Source organism: Emys orbicularis, chromosome 11 (assembly GCF_028017835.1).
Source record: "Emys orbicularis isolate rEmyOrb1 chromosome 11, rEmyOrb1.hap1, whole genome shotgun sequence".
NCBI classification, from domain to species: domain Eukaryota; kingdom Metazoa; phylum Chordata; order Testudines; family Emydidae; genus Emys; species Emys orbicularis.
Genome location: NC_088693.1, coordinates 51758472 through 51773587, shown reverse-complemented (window position 1 = coordinate 51773587; position 15116 = coordinate 51758472). Strand labels below are relative to the sequence as shown.

Below are 15116 nucleotides of genomic sequence, written 5' to 3'. Positions count from 1 at the left end.
TTATTTTAGTGTTAATAAGTGGAACTAATAGCACTGGCACTGATCCAGGTATACTGCAGGCAGTTGCCCTGCTGGCTGTCCAGCTCTTGCCAGTGCAATCCTGACATACAGTATCGCTGCTTTCCTGAATCAGAATATGGTCGAATGGGCACGAGGCCACTGTGCAACTGAGCTACAATATCAAGAAGTGATGACAAAACCTGAAAACTGTCAGAGCTGTCATTTGACTGTAGCTAATTGATGACATTTTTGAAAGTGTCCTTCAGGACAAACTTACCTCAGCATATGAGAGAATGGTGTTGTGTTGTCATGACGTTCATGAAGTGGTATTGCATTGTAGCAATACCTCACAACCAATACTGCTCCCTCTAAAAGACATTTTGAAACACTTTAGTGTCCTATAAACTTGTCTTACAGGCTGTGAGACCCCTTGTCAAAATTAGGGTGATTGCTTTATTTTAAAATCAAGTTGGGAGACAAACACCAACTTGTGAAAATTCAGATACTTATAAGAGATGTGTGAGAGGGATGAAGGAGGCAAGACCGTCTGGATTCAGGAATTCCCTCCTGGACTCTCCGCTGGTGCACCCCTTCATGTCCTCTATAGCACCCCGGCGAAAGCTGGCTACGGCCCGGCAGTGGTCTGACTCTTCTTATGACTCAGCCCTCTGGACAGATCATGCTTTAGTCTTACCCTTTACAGGGTAACAGAAAGTGCAACAAAGGAATTCAGCCTAGTTTGGGGCCCAGGGACCCCACACGTTTCTCTCAGGTTTTCAGTTGTCCATATCCCCTTTTCATGAGTGGCCTCCCACCACCAACTCCACTGGCAGATGGTAGGGGTACCCAGGTCCACCCACTACACTGGGTTCAAGTCCAGGGACCCTAGAATTAGAAGCCAAGGGCTTCTTCATCATACTTCTTTCTACTGCCTCCCTGGACTTCTTCCTCTTGTAGTCTCTTTTTCAGGCCTTCTCCCCACACCCTCTCTAGGGTCACCCTTTTCTCAGGGCAAGAACTCACAGGGCTCTAGCCTAGGGTTACCATATTTCAACAATCAAAAAAGAGGACACGGGGTGCTGCCCTAGCCCCGCCCCCTCCCACTTCCCGCCCCCCTCAGAATCCCCCTACCCGTCCCTTGACTGCCCTCTCCTGAGACCCCCCCCCAACTGCCCCCAGGACCCCACTCCCTATCTAAGTCTCCCTGCTCCCTGTCCCCTGACTGCCCCAACCGCTCTCTACACCCCGTTCTCCCGACAGCCCCCCCCCAGAACCCCCAACCAATCTAACCCCCGTTCCCTGTCCCTTGCCTGCCCCAACCGCTCTCTACACCCCCTTCTCCCGACAGCCCCCCCAGAACTCCCGACCAATCTAACCCCCGTTCCCTGTCCCTTGCCTGCCCCAACCGCTCTCTACACCCCCTTCTCCCGACAGCCCCCTGAGAACTCCCAACCAATCTAACCCCCGTTCCCTGTCCCTTGCTTGCCCTCCCCCCCACCAGGCTGAGGGAGAGCTGCGAGCTCCATGTGCAGCCAAACACTGCCGCGCTGCTCTGCGGGGGAAGAGGGAGCGGGGGAGGGGGAGGAACTCTAGCTGCTAGAGGCCCCAGTGGCTGCGAGCGGCTTTCAATCAGGCCCAGCCGTCCAATCAGCCGCGCCGCACTCTGCATGAGGGGAAGGGGGAAATCCCGGACATTTCTACTTTATTAGAAATCCCCCCCGGACGGCCATTTAAAGCTGAAAAAGCCGGACATGTCCGGGGAAACCCAGACGGATGGTAACCCCATTCTAGCCTGGAATTCCCCAACAAAATCCTAAACCGGGGCGGGCAAACTTTTTGGCCTGAGGGCCACATTGGGGTTGCAAAACTGTATGGAGGGCTGGGTAGGGAAGGCTGTGCCTCCCCAAACAGCCTGGTGCCCGCCTCCTATCCGCCCCCTCCCACGTCCCACCCCTTGACTGCCCCCCTCAGAACCTCTGACCTATCAACCCCCCCCGCTCCTTGTCCCCTAACTGCCCCCTCCTGGGACCCCCTGCCCCTAACCGCTCCTGGGACCCCATCCCCTATCCAACCCCCCCTGCTCCCAGTCCCCTGATTGCTCTGACCCCTATCCACACCCCTGTCCCTTGACAGGGCCCCTGGGACGCCACGCCTATCCAACCCCCCCTGTTCCCCGTCCCCTGACCCTTATCCACACCCCCGCCCCCTGACAGGCCCCCCTGAGACTCCCACACTTATCCAACCCCACCCCCGTCCCCTAACCACCCCCCAGAACCTCCGCCCCATCCAACCGCCCCCTGCTTCCTGTCCCCTGACTGCCCCCCGGGACCCCCTGCCCCTTATCCAACCCCCCGGCCCCCTTACCATGCAGGTCAGAGCAGCATGTCTGCGCCGCCCGGAGCCAAACATGCTGCCGCGCTGCTCGGCAGGAGCGCACAACCCCGCCGCCCAGAGCGCTGCCTGTGCGGCAGTATGGCTGCAGGGGAGGAGGTACAGCGGGGGAGGGGCCGGGGGCTGGCCTCCCCAGCCGGGAGCTCAAGGGCTGGGCAGGACAGTCCCACGGGCCGTAGTTTGCCAACCTCTGTCCTAAACCAACAGAACAAACATAACCCACTTCTCCCCTTCTCAGACTTGATCCATCTCCATTCCTCAACTGAGCACCATCCAGGGCTTTCTCCTTGGAAGTCCAGGTCCTGCCCCATTATCAGGGTTCACCACCAGAGCTTGCTCCATCCCACTGGCTTCTCTGTATCTCTGCTGCCTCTTGTCAGACTTTGTTACTCAGGAGAGAATTCCAGAGCCAACTCTCCCCATAAACTTCCTCTGTGACCCACCCAGTCTCTCCACTCTCTCACACCAAACAAGGCACTGAAGTATTTTTTTCAACTCTCCCTACAGCCTCCTTCTCATCTGTGCTTCCTTTCTTTATAGTCATCACCCGGTGCCTGGCCCACCCTGCAGGTGCAGCCAGATGGGTTAACTGGCCTTTCAGACCCACATTAACCCTTTCAGAGCCACAATTGAGGCTATACGCCATCACAAGATCCTATTGGATTACAGTAACAAGCTAATAATAAGAGCAGCAAAGAATATACGGACAGCCCTCCCCAAAACTCGAAGCTTATTGCACCTGAATTACCAGAGTTCCCATCAGCATTTCAGAAGAGCAATTCCTGATGTGCCAACAGAAAAATTTAGCCGTACAGTTCCTTTTAAATTGTTTTCCTTTACTCTGCTGGATAGGGCAGCATTTTCCTTCTTATCATTCTTAATTCAACCAACAGAAACCTTATGAGTTCATCTCAGATTAATAGAGGTGACTGGTCTCTCTTTTAGCAAGCCAGTAACGAGTGTCTCCTCTCTATTCTAAGGGGAAGTGCCACATTAGAGCCCAGTATTTTCCTTTTTAAGCTTAGAAATCCAGCAAAGATTATGTTTTCCTGATACAGCAGTATGGAGTTTACTACTTTAGCTACTTGGGAGGAGAAAGAGCTTGAAAAAAGTTGAATAGTTTGAAGCAAAAACCCGCTACATATTACTCATTCATACAGGGGAGAGTAACCTTGATTCCTTGAGCTCAATTAAACTTAAAATGAGTTAACAGGGGAAACCTCAGATTAATAAAACACTTTGGGTGGGATTCACAAAAGTACTTAGGCCCTACTATCCAGATTTAGGTGCCTAAGTATCAGGTTTAGGCACCTCAGTCCCAGTTTTGGCTCCACTGTGATCCAAAACTTCTGCCAAGCCCTGTAGATGCCTAAACTCGGTGCCTACGTTTTTCAAAATAAAAGTTCCCTCAGCACCCATGTTTCTGCCTCTGAGCACATGCACTGTTGCCCTCCTGTAGGTATCTGGACACCTATCTCCTGCCTAAGCCTCAGAGTGATTCACAAACCAGGAGCAGACAGGCGTTTAGCCACCTGAGTTGCCTGTGGAGCCCAATCTTGTAGGGGCCTCTGAGCATGCCTACCAGATCAGGTCCATTCAGAATTGATGTGGGGGAGGGTGCTCTCTCTCAACTTTTACCCAAGTGGTTAGAGCACTTGCGTGGGAAGTGAGAGACCCAGGTTCAATTTCCTCCTCTTCCAGAGGAGGCTAAAAATTATAAGGTGGCGGCAGCAGCCGCACCACCACCTCCTCTGGTTGTTTTATGTGTAGTGAGGCAGGCGCCTAACTCTCTTGCTCAAACACAGCTTAGGTGCCTGATTCCAGGCAGCAGGTTCCCATTTGTGGATCGCTAAGATGACATAGGCACCTCCCTGCAGCCTGGACTTCAGCAGCTCTCTGAGATCAGGGCAGGGCTGAGCACACACTCTTCTCGTTGGCATCTCGTTGGCTAGCTTAGGCAGAGCCTCACCTAGTGTGCTGGCTTTGTGGATTGCATTTTAAGGTGCCTGTCTTTCCCCATTCATTGTCTAGGGAGCCTAAGCGTCTAATCTGGCATTGTGGATTTCAGTGTTATTCCTGTGACTTCCTAGGCACTGTGACCCTCAGTGTTGCAATGCCTAAGTTCCTTTGTAGATCCCAGCTTTGTCACCTCTTTCTCTTAATATAGTAAGGTTTTTCACTCCCAATTCTCCCTGCAGGACATAATTAACTCTTCATCTCTCTAACTAACCCTTTCGTTTCTTTCTCCCTTACAGTTGAGGGGAAAGGGTTACTTATGTCACCCATCTCAAACAAACAAACAACCCTCTTCTTCCCAGAAAACCTGAAACTGGATGCTATGGGGCATATGAGAAACTTTCTTAGCAACCTATATTTTGTGACTGAAAGGGAGCAATTCTTCTATTGCAGCTATTATTTCTGGGAGGACTCCATTCCTTACACTTACTTTCCTCACCGTACGATGATAAAGTTCTGACGATTGATGGTGTTGCAAATCCAACTTGCAGTATGTAGGACTGCTACACTGAAATAAAGATGATCCCATGAAAAATGGAATGGGTGGCAACACCCTTCATAAGACCTTATCGGCATCCCATATTTCTCCCTCACAATGCAATCTGTTCCTCTTCGATTTTGTTCCTCAGATCTGATCTTCCTCTTATACTATCAGTTCATTTATAGATACATTGGTGACTCATTTTTTCTGCGTTACACCCACCTTTTGTGCTTCTTTTTCTTACCCTTTCCTCTATTCTCTACAAGATTTATAGCAATGCTCCCTCCACCTCCAACCTCTTTGGCAGCCTCTGTGTGCATTAGCTTAGTAAACTGCTGTTTTCAAATCTTTCCTGCTTCAGTGCTCCCCTTGATCAGTGGTGCCCCACAATGCACTGTGCATATTTCACCCAGGGAAGCTTGTAGGTGCCCAGAACTTTGAATATAACATCTGGTCTGGTCCCAGCAAAGATTTCCAGATCACACAAGAGTTTGCCACTGAGCAGAGGGGTAAAGGGCCCTATGTGGAAATGGGACCAGGAAGAGAAAAGGGAAAAAAGGGAAATTAAGGCAGCTTTATTAGGAATCACTGAACAGATCTGAAGAGCAGCAAATTGCAGTCAGGGTGTGTGAGTGAGGGAGGGAGGTAGAGGAGCTAAAGTACAAAAAAGCATCTACGGGTCCGTGATAATTAATGGAATTATGGAAGTTATCAGTTCAAGCCAGGATGTATTTTTTCCAAACCATTTCCCCAAGCTTGACTTTCAAACCAGCTGATGGATACATGCAGAACTGTGATAAAACTTGAATCACTAGTTACTAGGATCTACCTTCCACAGCAGTTGAGTTAGTAGACATAAGTAAACAGGCAAACAAGGTTATTACTCTCTAGGAGCTGTCATCTGGAGGGAGAGAGAATGAGAAATCAGAGCAGTGAGGAGCAGAAAATTTCTTGGAAATCTGCTATTTCAGTCTGTGGGTTAAGAGCTTAATATCCTCACTGATAATATGAATAGGTAAATCTTACCATCTGCCACTTTCCATTGTAATAATAAGCAATCTTTTGTAAATCAGAGCATACTATTGTGGTATGAATGGTGTGGATCATTTATTCATGCTTACATAAAATCCTTAAGTTTTAAGATTTTAAAAAATACAGTCAAGCTGTGGAACTCTTTGCCAGAATATGTTGTGAAGGCCAAGACTATAACAGGGTTCAAAAAAGAGCTAGATAAATTCATGGAGGATAGGTCCATAATGGCTATTAGCCAGGATGGGCAGGGATGGTGTCGCTAGCCTCTGTTTGCCAGAAGCTGGGAATGGGTAACAGAATATGGATCACTTGATGATGACCTGTTCTTTTCATTCCCTCTGAAGCACCTGGCATTGGCCACTGTCGGAAGACAGGATACTGGGTTAGATGGACCATTGGTCTGACCCAGAATGGCCGTTCTTATTAATCACCTACTTGTCATAATTAAAAAATAGAACTCCTGTTTACATTCCTTTCTCCAAGGAAATTTTTGGAGCTCAGTTCTAATTCCTTAACTATGTTTTTTCATTCATCTGGCACATGGTCTGTTTTTAATTGAAAGTTACTCATGAGTGATAGGCTTCTGACAATTGTTTGTTTATTTATTTATTTAAATTTAAAAAACACTATCTTTTTTTTTTTTTTTTTTTTTTTTTTAGTGGAAGGAGTGCATACCAATTATCTGGTCTTTGCAAATAAGTATAAGGAGAAATGCATTTTTTAAAACTCAAATGTTGGGACAACTCACATATTCGCATATTATTCTGAACATTGCACTAAACGAAACCTGAATACTGTATCCATAGCTTACCTGCAAGTTCTCTTGTAGCTGCAGATGATGCAAATAATAATCAGAGTTTTAAAATTTTTTGGAACTTGTGCCTGTAATTCTTAAATGTGTAATAGTTCATACTGAACTGATATAAAAGGCCAAATTCTGCTCTCATGTACCCTAGTATGAATCAAGAAGTCCACTGACAAATCAAATTAGTCTAGATTTGAGCCCCGGTCCTGCAAACTACTCCTTGGGGGTGGAATGTGTGCCTGCATAGAACTCAGGTTCCCGTGAGGGTCTGCCTGGGCACATGCGTCCCTGTGTGGAGTAGGTTGCCAGTTTAGTGCCTGAGCCCTGTCTTCACAGGATAGACTTCTGTTCTCTATCAAAAGAGGGGCTGTAGTACTGAGAAACAATGCACAAGAGAAAAATAAAAGATTAAGGAACAGCAGGGGCAATTTTGAAGCCACTTGGAAGCCTGCTAGAAATCAATGGTATTTCAGTGCTATTTTTATATGCCATAGATAAAAGGTTAGGGAAGGGGGAATAACAGAGATTTTTGGGCAAATTAACATGATTTTGTATAGCAGCATGGCAGAGGTGGGTTTGTAAGAGTTACGTAGAGGTGGAGAGGACAGGGCAGATAAGCTTAGGGAGGATGGAAGTGCTAGAGTATTGCCAAGTGTTGTTTTGTATCATTACACCTGTAATAAAATAACTGTTTGTCTTCATTTTTGAAAACCATTTAACCAAAAATCTAATACAGAAAAAAATGAAGTTTAATGTCTTCCACAGACAATTAATAAAATGTCGCCTACGTCCTTAAAAATGACTTTGAGACAGCTTAGAGAAGGAGCTTCCATGAACTTGCAAGATGTACTAACTATGGAATACAGACTGAGCCAGGCATGCATGGTAAGAAAAAAGTAGAAAACTTTTGCCCCTTCCAGACATGATGTGCTGGTTGCCCACTTTTGCAATTCCATACTAATTATACCAACAAATATAGCTGACAAATATATCACTGTCAGTATCTTAGTGGTGTCTTTGTTCAAAATGACAGTTTCCATTTGTATGCCTGCTTGTGCAACTGGAAGGAAAGGTAGCCAGCAAAACAAGGTTATAGGAGGGACAGTGGTTTACTAAGAAAAATATGGTGAATCTACAATATGGAGAATTAAATAATAAGTAGTGTACAGTACTTAGCTTGGTGAAGTAGTTCTGGTGCAGCAGCATAGTTGTCTGAATGAAACCCTGTAAGATTCCTGACAGGAAGCCTGCTCTGTTAATTTAGTCACTTTTTGTCATATAAAATATGAAATGACATAAAAATATTATTTTTGAATTGATAGTTTTGTTTAAGATAGACCTTGGAAATGTGTGGCATGCCTCATTCGTACTGAAAATATCATTACTCCTTTCCTCAAATGAGTATTGTCACTCCATTTCTAATAAAACGCAATCAGAATTTGATAGAACTTAATTATTTAACTGAAAAGTGTGATAAGCATACACAGTACATCACAAAACAAATGAAGACAAGGGCTCTGCCTTGAGGAGTTTACAGTCTAAAGACCAATCCTGTAAGCCTCATTGTGTGGAACTCCCATACAATGTCAATGTGATGTGCCATGGAAGGATGATATGACCATAATTCAGTCAACCACAGTGCACAAGACAGCAGTTCAAATGATAGGAGGTTTGGAGCTATGTTAGTAAGATGGGTCAGTATAGGAAGATTTTGGATGGGAGGAGAGCACTTGGTGGATGGACTCAGAAGGTTGTTCCAAACATAGGGTGTAGCATGAAAGAAGGTGCAAAAGCCAGAATTGAGGGAAGAGACAAGGGAGCAGTTAGGTGAGAACAGTAAGAGTAATAAGAGTAAGAGAACAAGACGAGAGCAGTGGAAGTGGAGTTGGGTAGAGGCTTGTGTAACATGGACTTGATGCAGAAGCAAGGAGCCCCCAGTGAAAGGGGGGTGAAATGGAATGTATTGTTTTACATGTTTCTTTGTCTTTCAGAGTGGCCATGACTTCTATGAAGGTGTTCGAGCAGGTAAGGATGCACACCAGAAAGATCACTTAAAGTTAATAGTGAGTAAAACACATTGCTTTATTGCTCATTTGTAGATATAAGTAAAAGTGCAGCAGTTTGTTTGACAGTAATATCCAGTACCATCATCTTAGAGAATATGGTCAATACATTAATTTATCCTACTCATCGTATTCCCTCCATGCAGCCATAGATTGCCAGCTGGCCTGTTGTCATTCTGTAACACGATAGAAAAAGGCTTTCTTGTGAATGTAAAGTATTTTTAGTGTTTTATACAGGTGTTCCCCTTGCACCATTAACTGCTAGCACAGCACCATGAAAACATTTGCACCAGGGCATCTGAAAGGAACAAGATATATCCAGTGTGGGCAATAATGAGCAATGACGATATGAAGCATGATCTACCATCACTCATGCATTCAGTTCGATTCTGCTGTCAGCCAGAGTGCTAGGCAGTCAGACCATTTACAAAATCAAAAGGTAAAGTTAGCAACAGATACATTGGTTGTTTCAGGGTAGAAGCACATTCATTAGCACAGGAACTATTTTTGGCAAATGTCTCATATATTATCATTACCTAAATCTTACCATAGAAAACATTCCTGGGTACATAAACTTTTGAATTTTTTTTAACCATTTCTCAGTATTACGTAGGCAGGAAAGGAAGCGGCAGCAAACAGCGGGGCTTTTGTCTATTGGATTGATCTGGGAGTCAGACTAAGGTTCTCTCTTCAGCTCTACCATTGAGTCACTATGTGACCTTGTGCAAGCCTCTCAGTCTTTGTGTCTCAGTTTTCCCATCTGTAAAATGGGACTCGGTGGTTATTTAAGAGCTGATGCATGTAGCACGGCATGAGATACCGATGGAGATGGTTTCCTAAGGAGATTACAGTGTAAAACAGCAGATCTAGTTAAGACTGAGGGACCCAGATGAGATTTTAATTCAGAATTTAATTAATTTAAATATTATCTCCTTTTCTCTAATAATCCTTATCTACCTTTGTAAAGCAATTTAAGCTCTGTGGATGAAGGGTGTTAAATGTTAACAATTAATAAAGGAACCTCAGGCATCTTACCGTATCTATCAAAGGACAGGTATGGCTTCATTGTGCTAGCTAACAAGAGAAGGAAACATGCACAATTTAAAAGATGCTGTTCCTAGAATATATTCTAAATCTACGGGAAAATATGCACAATCACCGAGATATATCTGTCTGGAAAATGGCAGTCCTCACTGAGAGGCCAAGAGAGAGAGTCAAGCAGTAGACGTGATTCTCATTTGTAATGCACAAGGTCATTAAAATCATCTGGGAACTGGGCAGAGGACAGAGACAGATTACTTGTCCCACAGTTCAAGATAACCACACAGATCGCTGATTGAGAAACAAGCATCAAGGGGCAACAGCTGGGAAACTTCCATTTGCTGCATAGTATCTCTTTCTTGTGTGTGTTATAGCACGATTACGTGATGATTAGAATAGGCCTATGGGTAATAGAAAATATTCAGATTTCATTGTGCAATATATACCTGGCAATTTTATCAATTGCTCTTGAATCATTTTTTACCCCAAGCTGCCCCCTACTCACACTGAGTAGTACCTTACTCTGTGAATAATCTCCCTGAAATCACTAAGACCACTTGTCAGATAAGGTGCTTATTTAATGTGAGAAAGGGTGGCAGAAACTGGCCCTTAAAGATGAACTGTAATGTTTTTTTTCATATATATATATATATATATATATATATATATATATATATATATATACACACACACACGCGCGCACACACCATTAACGGCTTGATCTTTCAAGGTGCTGAGCACCCTCAACGCCCATGAAGATGCTCAGCACCTCACAGGATCAAGCCCTACTTGAATAATATGTGGATTTAAAAATTAGAACAATATACTTAAGTGGTTGCCATTAAAAGACAGCATTTGCCAAGTTACCACAGAGGAGTATCATAGATAACAAAGCTTTGCCCTATATGGAAAAAAAAAATTCTAAGGTATTGAGTGGCACGTGTGATTAGTTGCAATAGCACAGGTAGCTAGGCAGAAATGTATGTGTGGAATATTCAAAGCAATTTTTAGGTCTGGCTGTTACTGGTTTCACATCGCCACCACTGCAAATGGTTGTAGTGCTGTTGCTTTCCATCCTGGAGAACAGACATTCTTCTGACATAGGGCTTGTCCCTGAGACGTGCTGAGCACTTCTTCCAGTAAGTGGGAGCAGCTGTGCAAATCCCATTAAAGCCAATGCGAGTTTCAGGTGCTAATCACCTCTTAACATCTGTCTGTAATCAAATGCATGAGAGTCTAGAGAACTTGTTCTTTGGAGGTCAGATATTTACTAGTATTAAAAGTGGAGTTCATGTTAAATCAATGTTAACTTAATAACAAGTAATGAACTTTCCTTTAATCAGCTGTGGAAGTCTCCCAACTTTCTCATCTGTTCCCCTGTTCGACAACACTTCTTTCCGCCCCTCTCCCGCCCCCCCCCCCCCCAATATCAAGCCAGATGAAAACTTCCTGTTTCTTGAGTCATTTTAATTGATACTATTTGAGAACATTTTAACAACCCAGATTCTGTGATTATGGAATGTTTGGTTTCCCTTGAAGAAGGCAAACTGTGGCTACTTGGATAAAGATTTAGAAAGGCAAAGCCCTGGGGTCAAAAGTCTTCCAGAAATCTGGCCTATGAAACAACACTGCTAACTGGCAATCAGCTGCAGCAACAAGCAAGGGAAGAAAAAAAGTATGTTTAGGGTGAACAGGGTTAGCTGTGATATGTCAGGCAGTCCTCAGGGTTTTGAAATTAGCCTGAAAAGGAAAGTGCTAGTTTTAAGCATAAGAAAAGGAGCTTCCTGCTAGTTGTTGTCTCCTGTTTACTGGATGAAACCTATCTTGTGCACATAGCCTCCATTATCTCCAAGAGCAAAGGCTGTAGGGAAACGAGTTCTGCAACCCTAACTCCCTGGCTGGCCAAGTCACATTTGGTTTCAGCTGTGGTTGAAGATGTCCATAAGTAACCCTGATAAAATTCCAGCCCTGTTAAGTGTGGTCATTGAGCCTACCGCACTCCTTTCAGGTCTAACTTAACCTGCCTCCTAAAGGACAAGAGAGTGAACATATGCGGGCAGGGGACTGGACTCGATGACCTCTTGAGGTCCCTTCCAGTCCTAGAATCTATTAATCTATATTTGCTACAGCAGCAGATCTAGGGCCTCTGGGGGTGGCACTAGCCCTCCCCTCTTCAATAAATAAATGACTAAATGCTCAAGGCGTATAATACTTGTTAAGCTACATGTCCTGAGACTTCATGGATTGAGGTCAGGCAGGACCATTATGATTATGTAGTTTGAGCTCCAATATAACACAGGCCATATGTGTAAATAAGAAGAATAGTTTGACTGCACAGTGGTGTAAAGGACAGGAAGTTTTCTGTGCCACACACAGAACTGGTTGTTGTGAGGCTGGCTTGAATGTTCTAGAGGCAGCCACCATGTTTCAGGAGGTGGAAACTGAAACAGCACACACTTTGAATTTTAATAGCAGAATGATTGATTTGTTTTTCTCCCCTAGAAGCAGCAGCATAGCTGCTTCATTCAAACCCGTACAGTAGATTACCCTCTTTTACAAATTAAAATTCCTGTAGCCATAATATTAACCTTTGAGGAACAAGGTTAAAAGGCTTTCTGCCCACTATCTAATGAGTTCATGACTGGTGCTTAAAATAAGAAAGTCCAAGTCAATATGATCAGAGTAAAACTGAAGAACATCTTTTCTTTTCATGTGAATACATTTTTTAAATTTAAATGTGGAGGGCTCTTATTTTTCAATAACGTATTTAGTCAAATCATTGAGCTACATAATCAGACCTTTAAGAGTTCCCTGAAATTGTATACAGAGGAATCAAAGACCTTCTTGAAATTCCATTCAGATTTTTTTCCACACCATATGATATTGTTTATTGTTCCTTTCTGCTGGGGACAGTCTCTTTCTGGTTATTTAAAAGTCTCTTCTACTAACATATCAGTAACAGTAATTAGCCTCTGATTAGCTCATCTCCAGCTATATGTAAGAGCTCCACCTGGAATTTAAATTTCTTACTTTGCCTTCTCTTTTTTCCTAACTAAGATCAATTTCTTCTCCTGGTCTGTTGAGAATGGTTCTCTGCATCATGTTTTCTTGTGTTATATTTTTGCGTATTGCCCATTCATTACTGATTTTTATATACAGCATTGGGGATATATTCCAGTATTGTGCAGAATATACATATTGCAATGGTAATTCTTCAGAGAAATTATATCTCTTCTATATCTCTCTATTAATAGCTATATATAACTTTACTGTTGATTTTCCTATGAGGATATCCTGCCATATTGTTTTCCCCATTATTATTATATTAGTTTATATGACATTCCCGTAGGAATTTAAGTGTCTACCCTCTAGTCTTCAAGAGTGAGATGCTGCATGAGGATTTAATAATTATTTTTTAATGAAAGCATCCTACATAGAGCCCTATAATTCCATCCAACCTCCAGGAGGTGGGCTATATATGGTCGGATTGAGCAGCAGGTCTACAATAAACGAATGGTTGGAGACTTGCGTGATAATAGTATCGATCAGCATAGTTTGTGAATGCTATATTGGATGGGGTTGTTATGGGGATTTCTGGAGCAATAAAATATTGCCAGTGTCATGCAACTCAAGGGTGTGACTCTGTTCGGTGAACATTCCTAAAAGGTTAAAAAGTTAAGCTGTTACTTAAGCTAAATACACTGGTTCTGCATATTGATTTTACTCCTGATATATATTAAATATAGCAACTGTATAATCTACTCTCTTGATGTGATCTGAAGCCCTCTTGATTGAGAAAATTCAATAATAACTTCACCTCTTTCTGCTTTACCTGATAGTGCTGATTGACAAAGACCAAGTCCCAAAATGGAAGCCGGCTACCTTAGAAGAAGTAACAGATGAATTTGTGGACAATTGCTTTAAGTCATTGGGAAATAGCGATCTCAAATTATAATGATGGTGTACAAGGTTGTATTCCTATCAAGGGTGTATTCCTCTGTATAATTCTAGGATACAAAAATTAATAATGATGCAGAGACTTTGATGAAGGAGGTATGGTAACACTCTTGGGTCTAATCTACTTGAGATGCATAGTCTGTAGTTTTTACTGTGTCTGTAGTACCATAAGGAGAAAACTGAATCAGGGGAATAAACTACTTCAAGAAAAAGCTTTTTACTAATTGCTATTATGTAATAAAGACCATTTGATTTTTGGAGACATCTGTTAGTTTAGTGGGGCAATGCTGAGGAGGCAGCCTGTTTCAGTGAATAGTGTATTGGACTGGGAGGCAGGAGATCTGGGTATTCCAGGGTCTACCACTGATCCACTAAATTGGTTCTGTGCCTCAGTTTCTCCTTTATAAAGTGTAGATAAAAATGTTTAACTTCATAAAGCACTCAGAGCTACAGATGAAAATGCCATGTATATGAGTGTGCTTGGTAGTGGGCAGTATTTTCAATAATACCAAAGTAAACAGACTATTCTAATAACTTACTGGGTTGACAACAAGAAGTTCCTATGCTACTGATTTAGCATCAGGTTAGTATTATGACCTAGTATTTGATACAGCTTCATTGTCTGGAATGGAAATCCAGTTTTACAGATGAAATTGTCAGCCAACCTAGCGTATGAATAATATTTTACAGAGCTGACCAGTTTTAACTATATTTTTAATACAATTGCCATTTACCACATTTTGGTTATTTTTACAGTTTAATCTCTATAAAGATACCCTGCATAACAAGGCATTTACCTTGACTTGATAAATCACTAGTGAACTTTCCCTGGTTTTGTGATGACAGTTGAATTCAGTGGTGGAATAATTGCCTCAAAGTGTGGTGAACATTGAGGGCCAAAGTCACTGTGTCAGCAGCTGCAGCTCTGTTAACTTCAGTCATGCACGGATGATCTTGACAATGCATGACTGCAATTTAGCTGTACTGACCAATAAGTGATAATTCTGTCTCTACATCACAGGTGTATAAGGGCCACATGCAGCCTAACAGGGACGATCTAGTGCATGGGGACAAGGGCGGGATTTGTGGAGGCTATGGAAGGGGTGCACACTCCTAAGTGGTGCATGCTTAGATTATGTGAGTAGAGGGACTGGAGAATACATTGCTACAAGGATCCTCAAGTCCAGTGGTTTTCAATCTTTCTTCATTTGCTGACCCCTAAAAATTTCAAATGGAGGTGTGGACCCCTTTGGAAATCTTAGACATTGTCTACAGACCCCCAGGGGTCATGGACCACAGGTTGAAAACCCTTGACCTAGTCCATTCCCTC

At 43.3% G+C, this 15116-nt stretch overlaps 1 protein-coding gene across 1 annotated transcript in view; it reads left to right on the top strand.

Moving 5' to 3' along the window:
* HIBCH (3-hydroxyisobutyryl-CoA hydrolase) overlaps positions 1-13915 on the top strand; it is an 84844-nt gene extending 70929 nt beyond the window's left edge. Inside the window, exons 11-13 of the mRNA XM_065413454.1 lie at positions 7491-7610; positions 8717-8750; positions 13669-13915. Coding sequence (XP_065269526.1) covers positions 7491-7610; positions 8717-8750; positions 13669-13784 — 270 coding nt within the window. The 3' untranslated portion in view covers positions 13785-13915. The remainder of the gene's footprint in view (positions 1-7490; positions 7611-8716; positions 8751-13668) is intronic.
* Positions 13916-15116: the final 1201 nt, after the last annotated feature.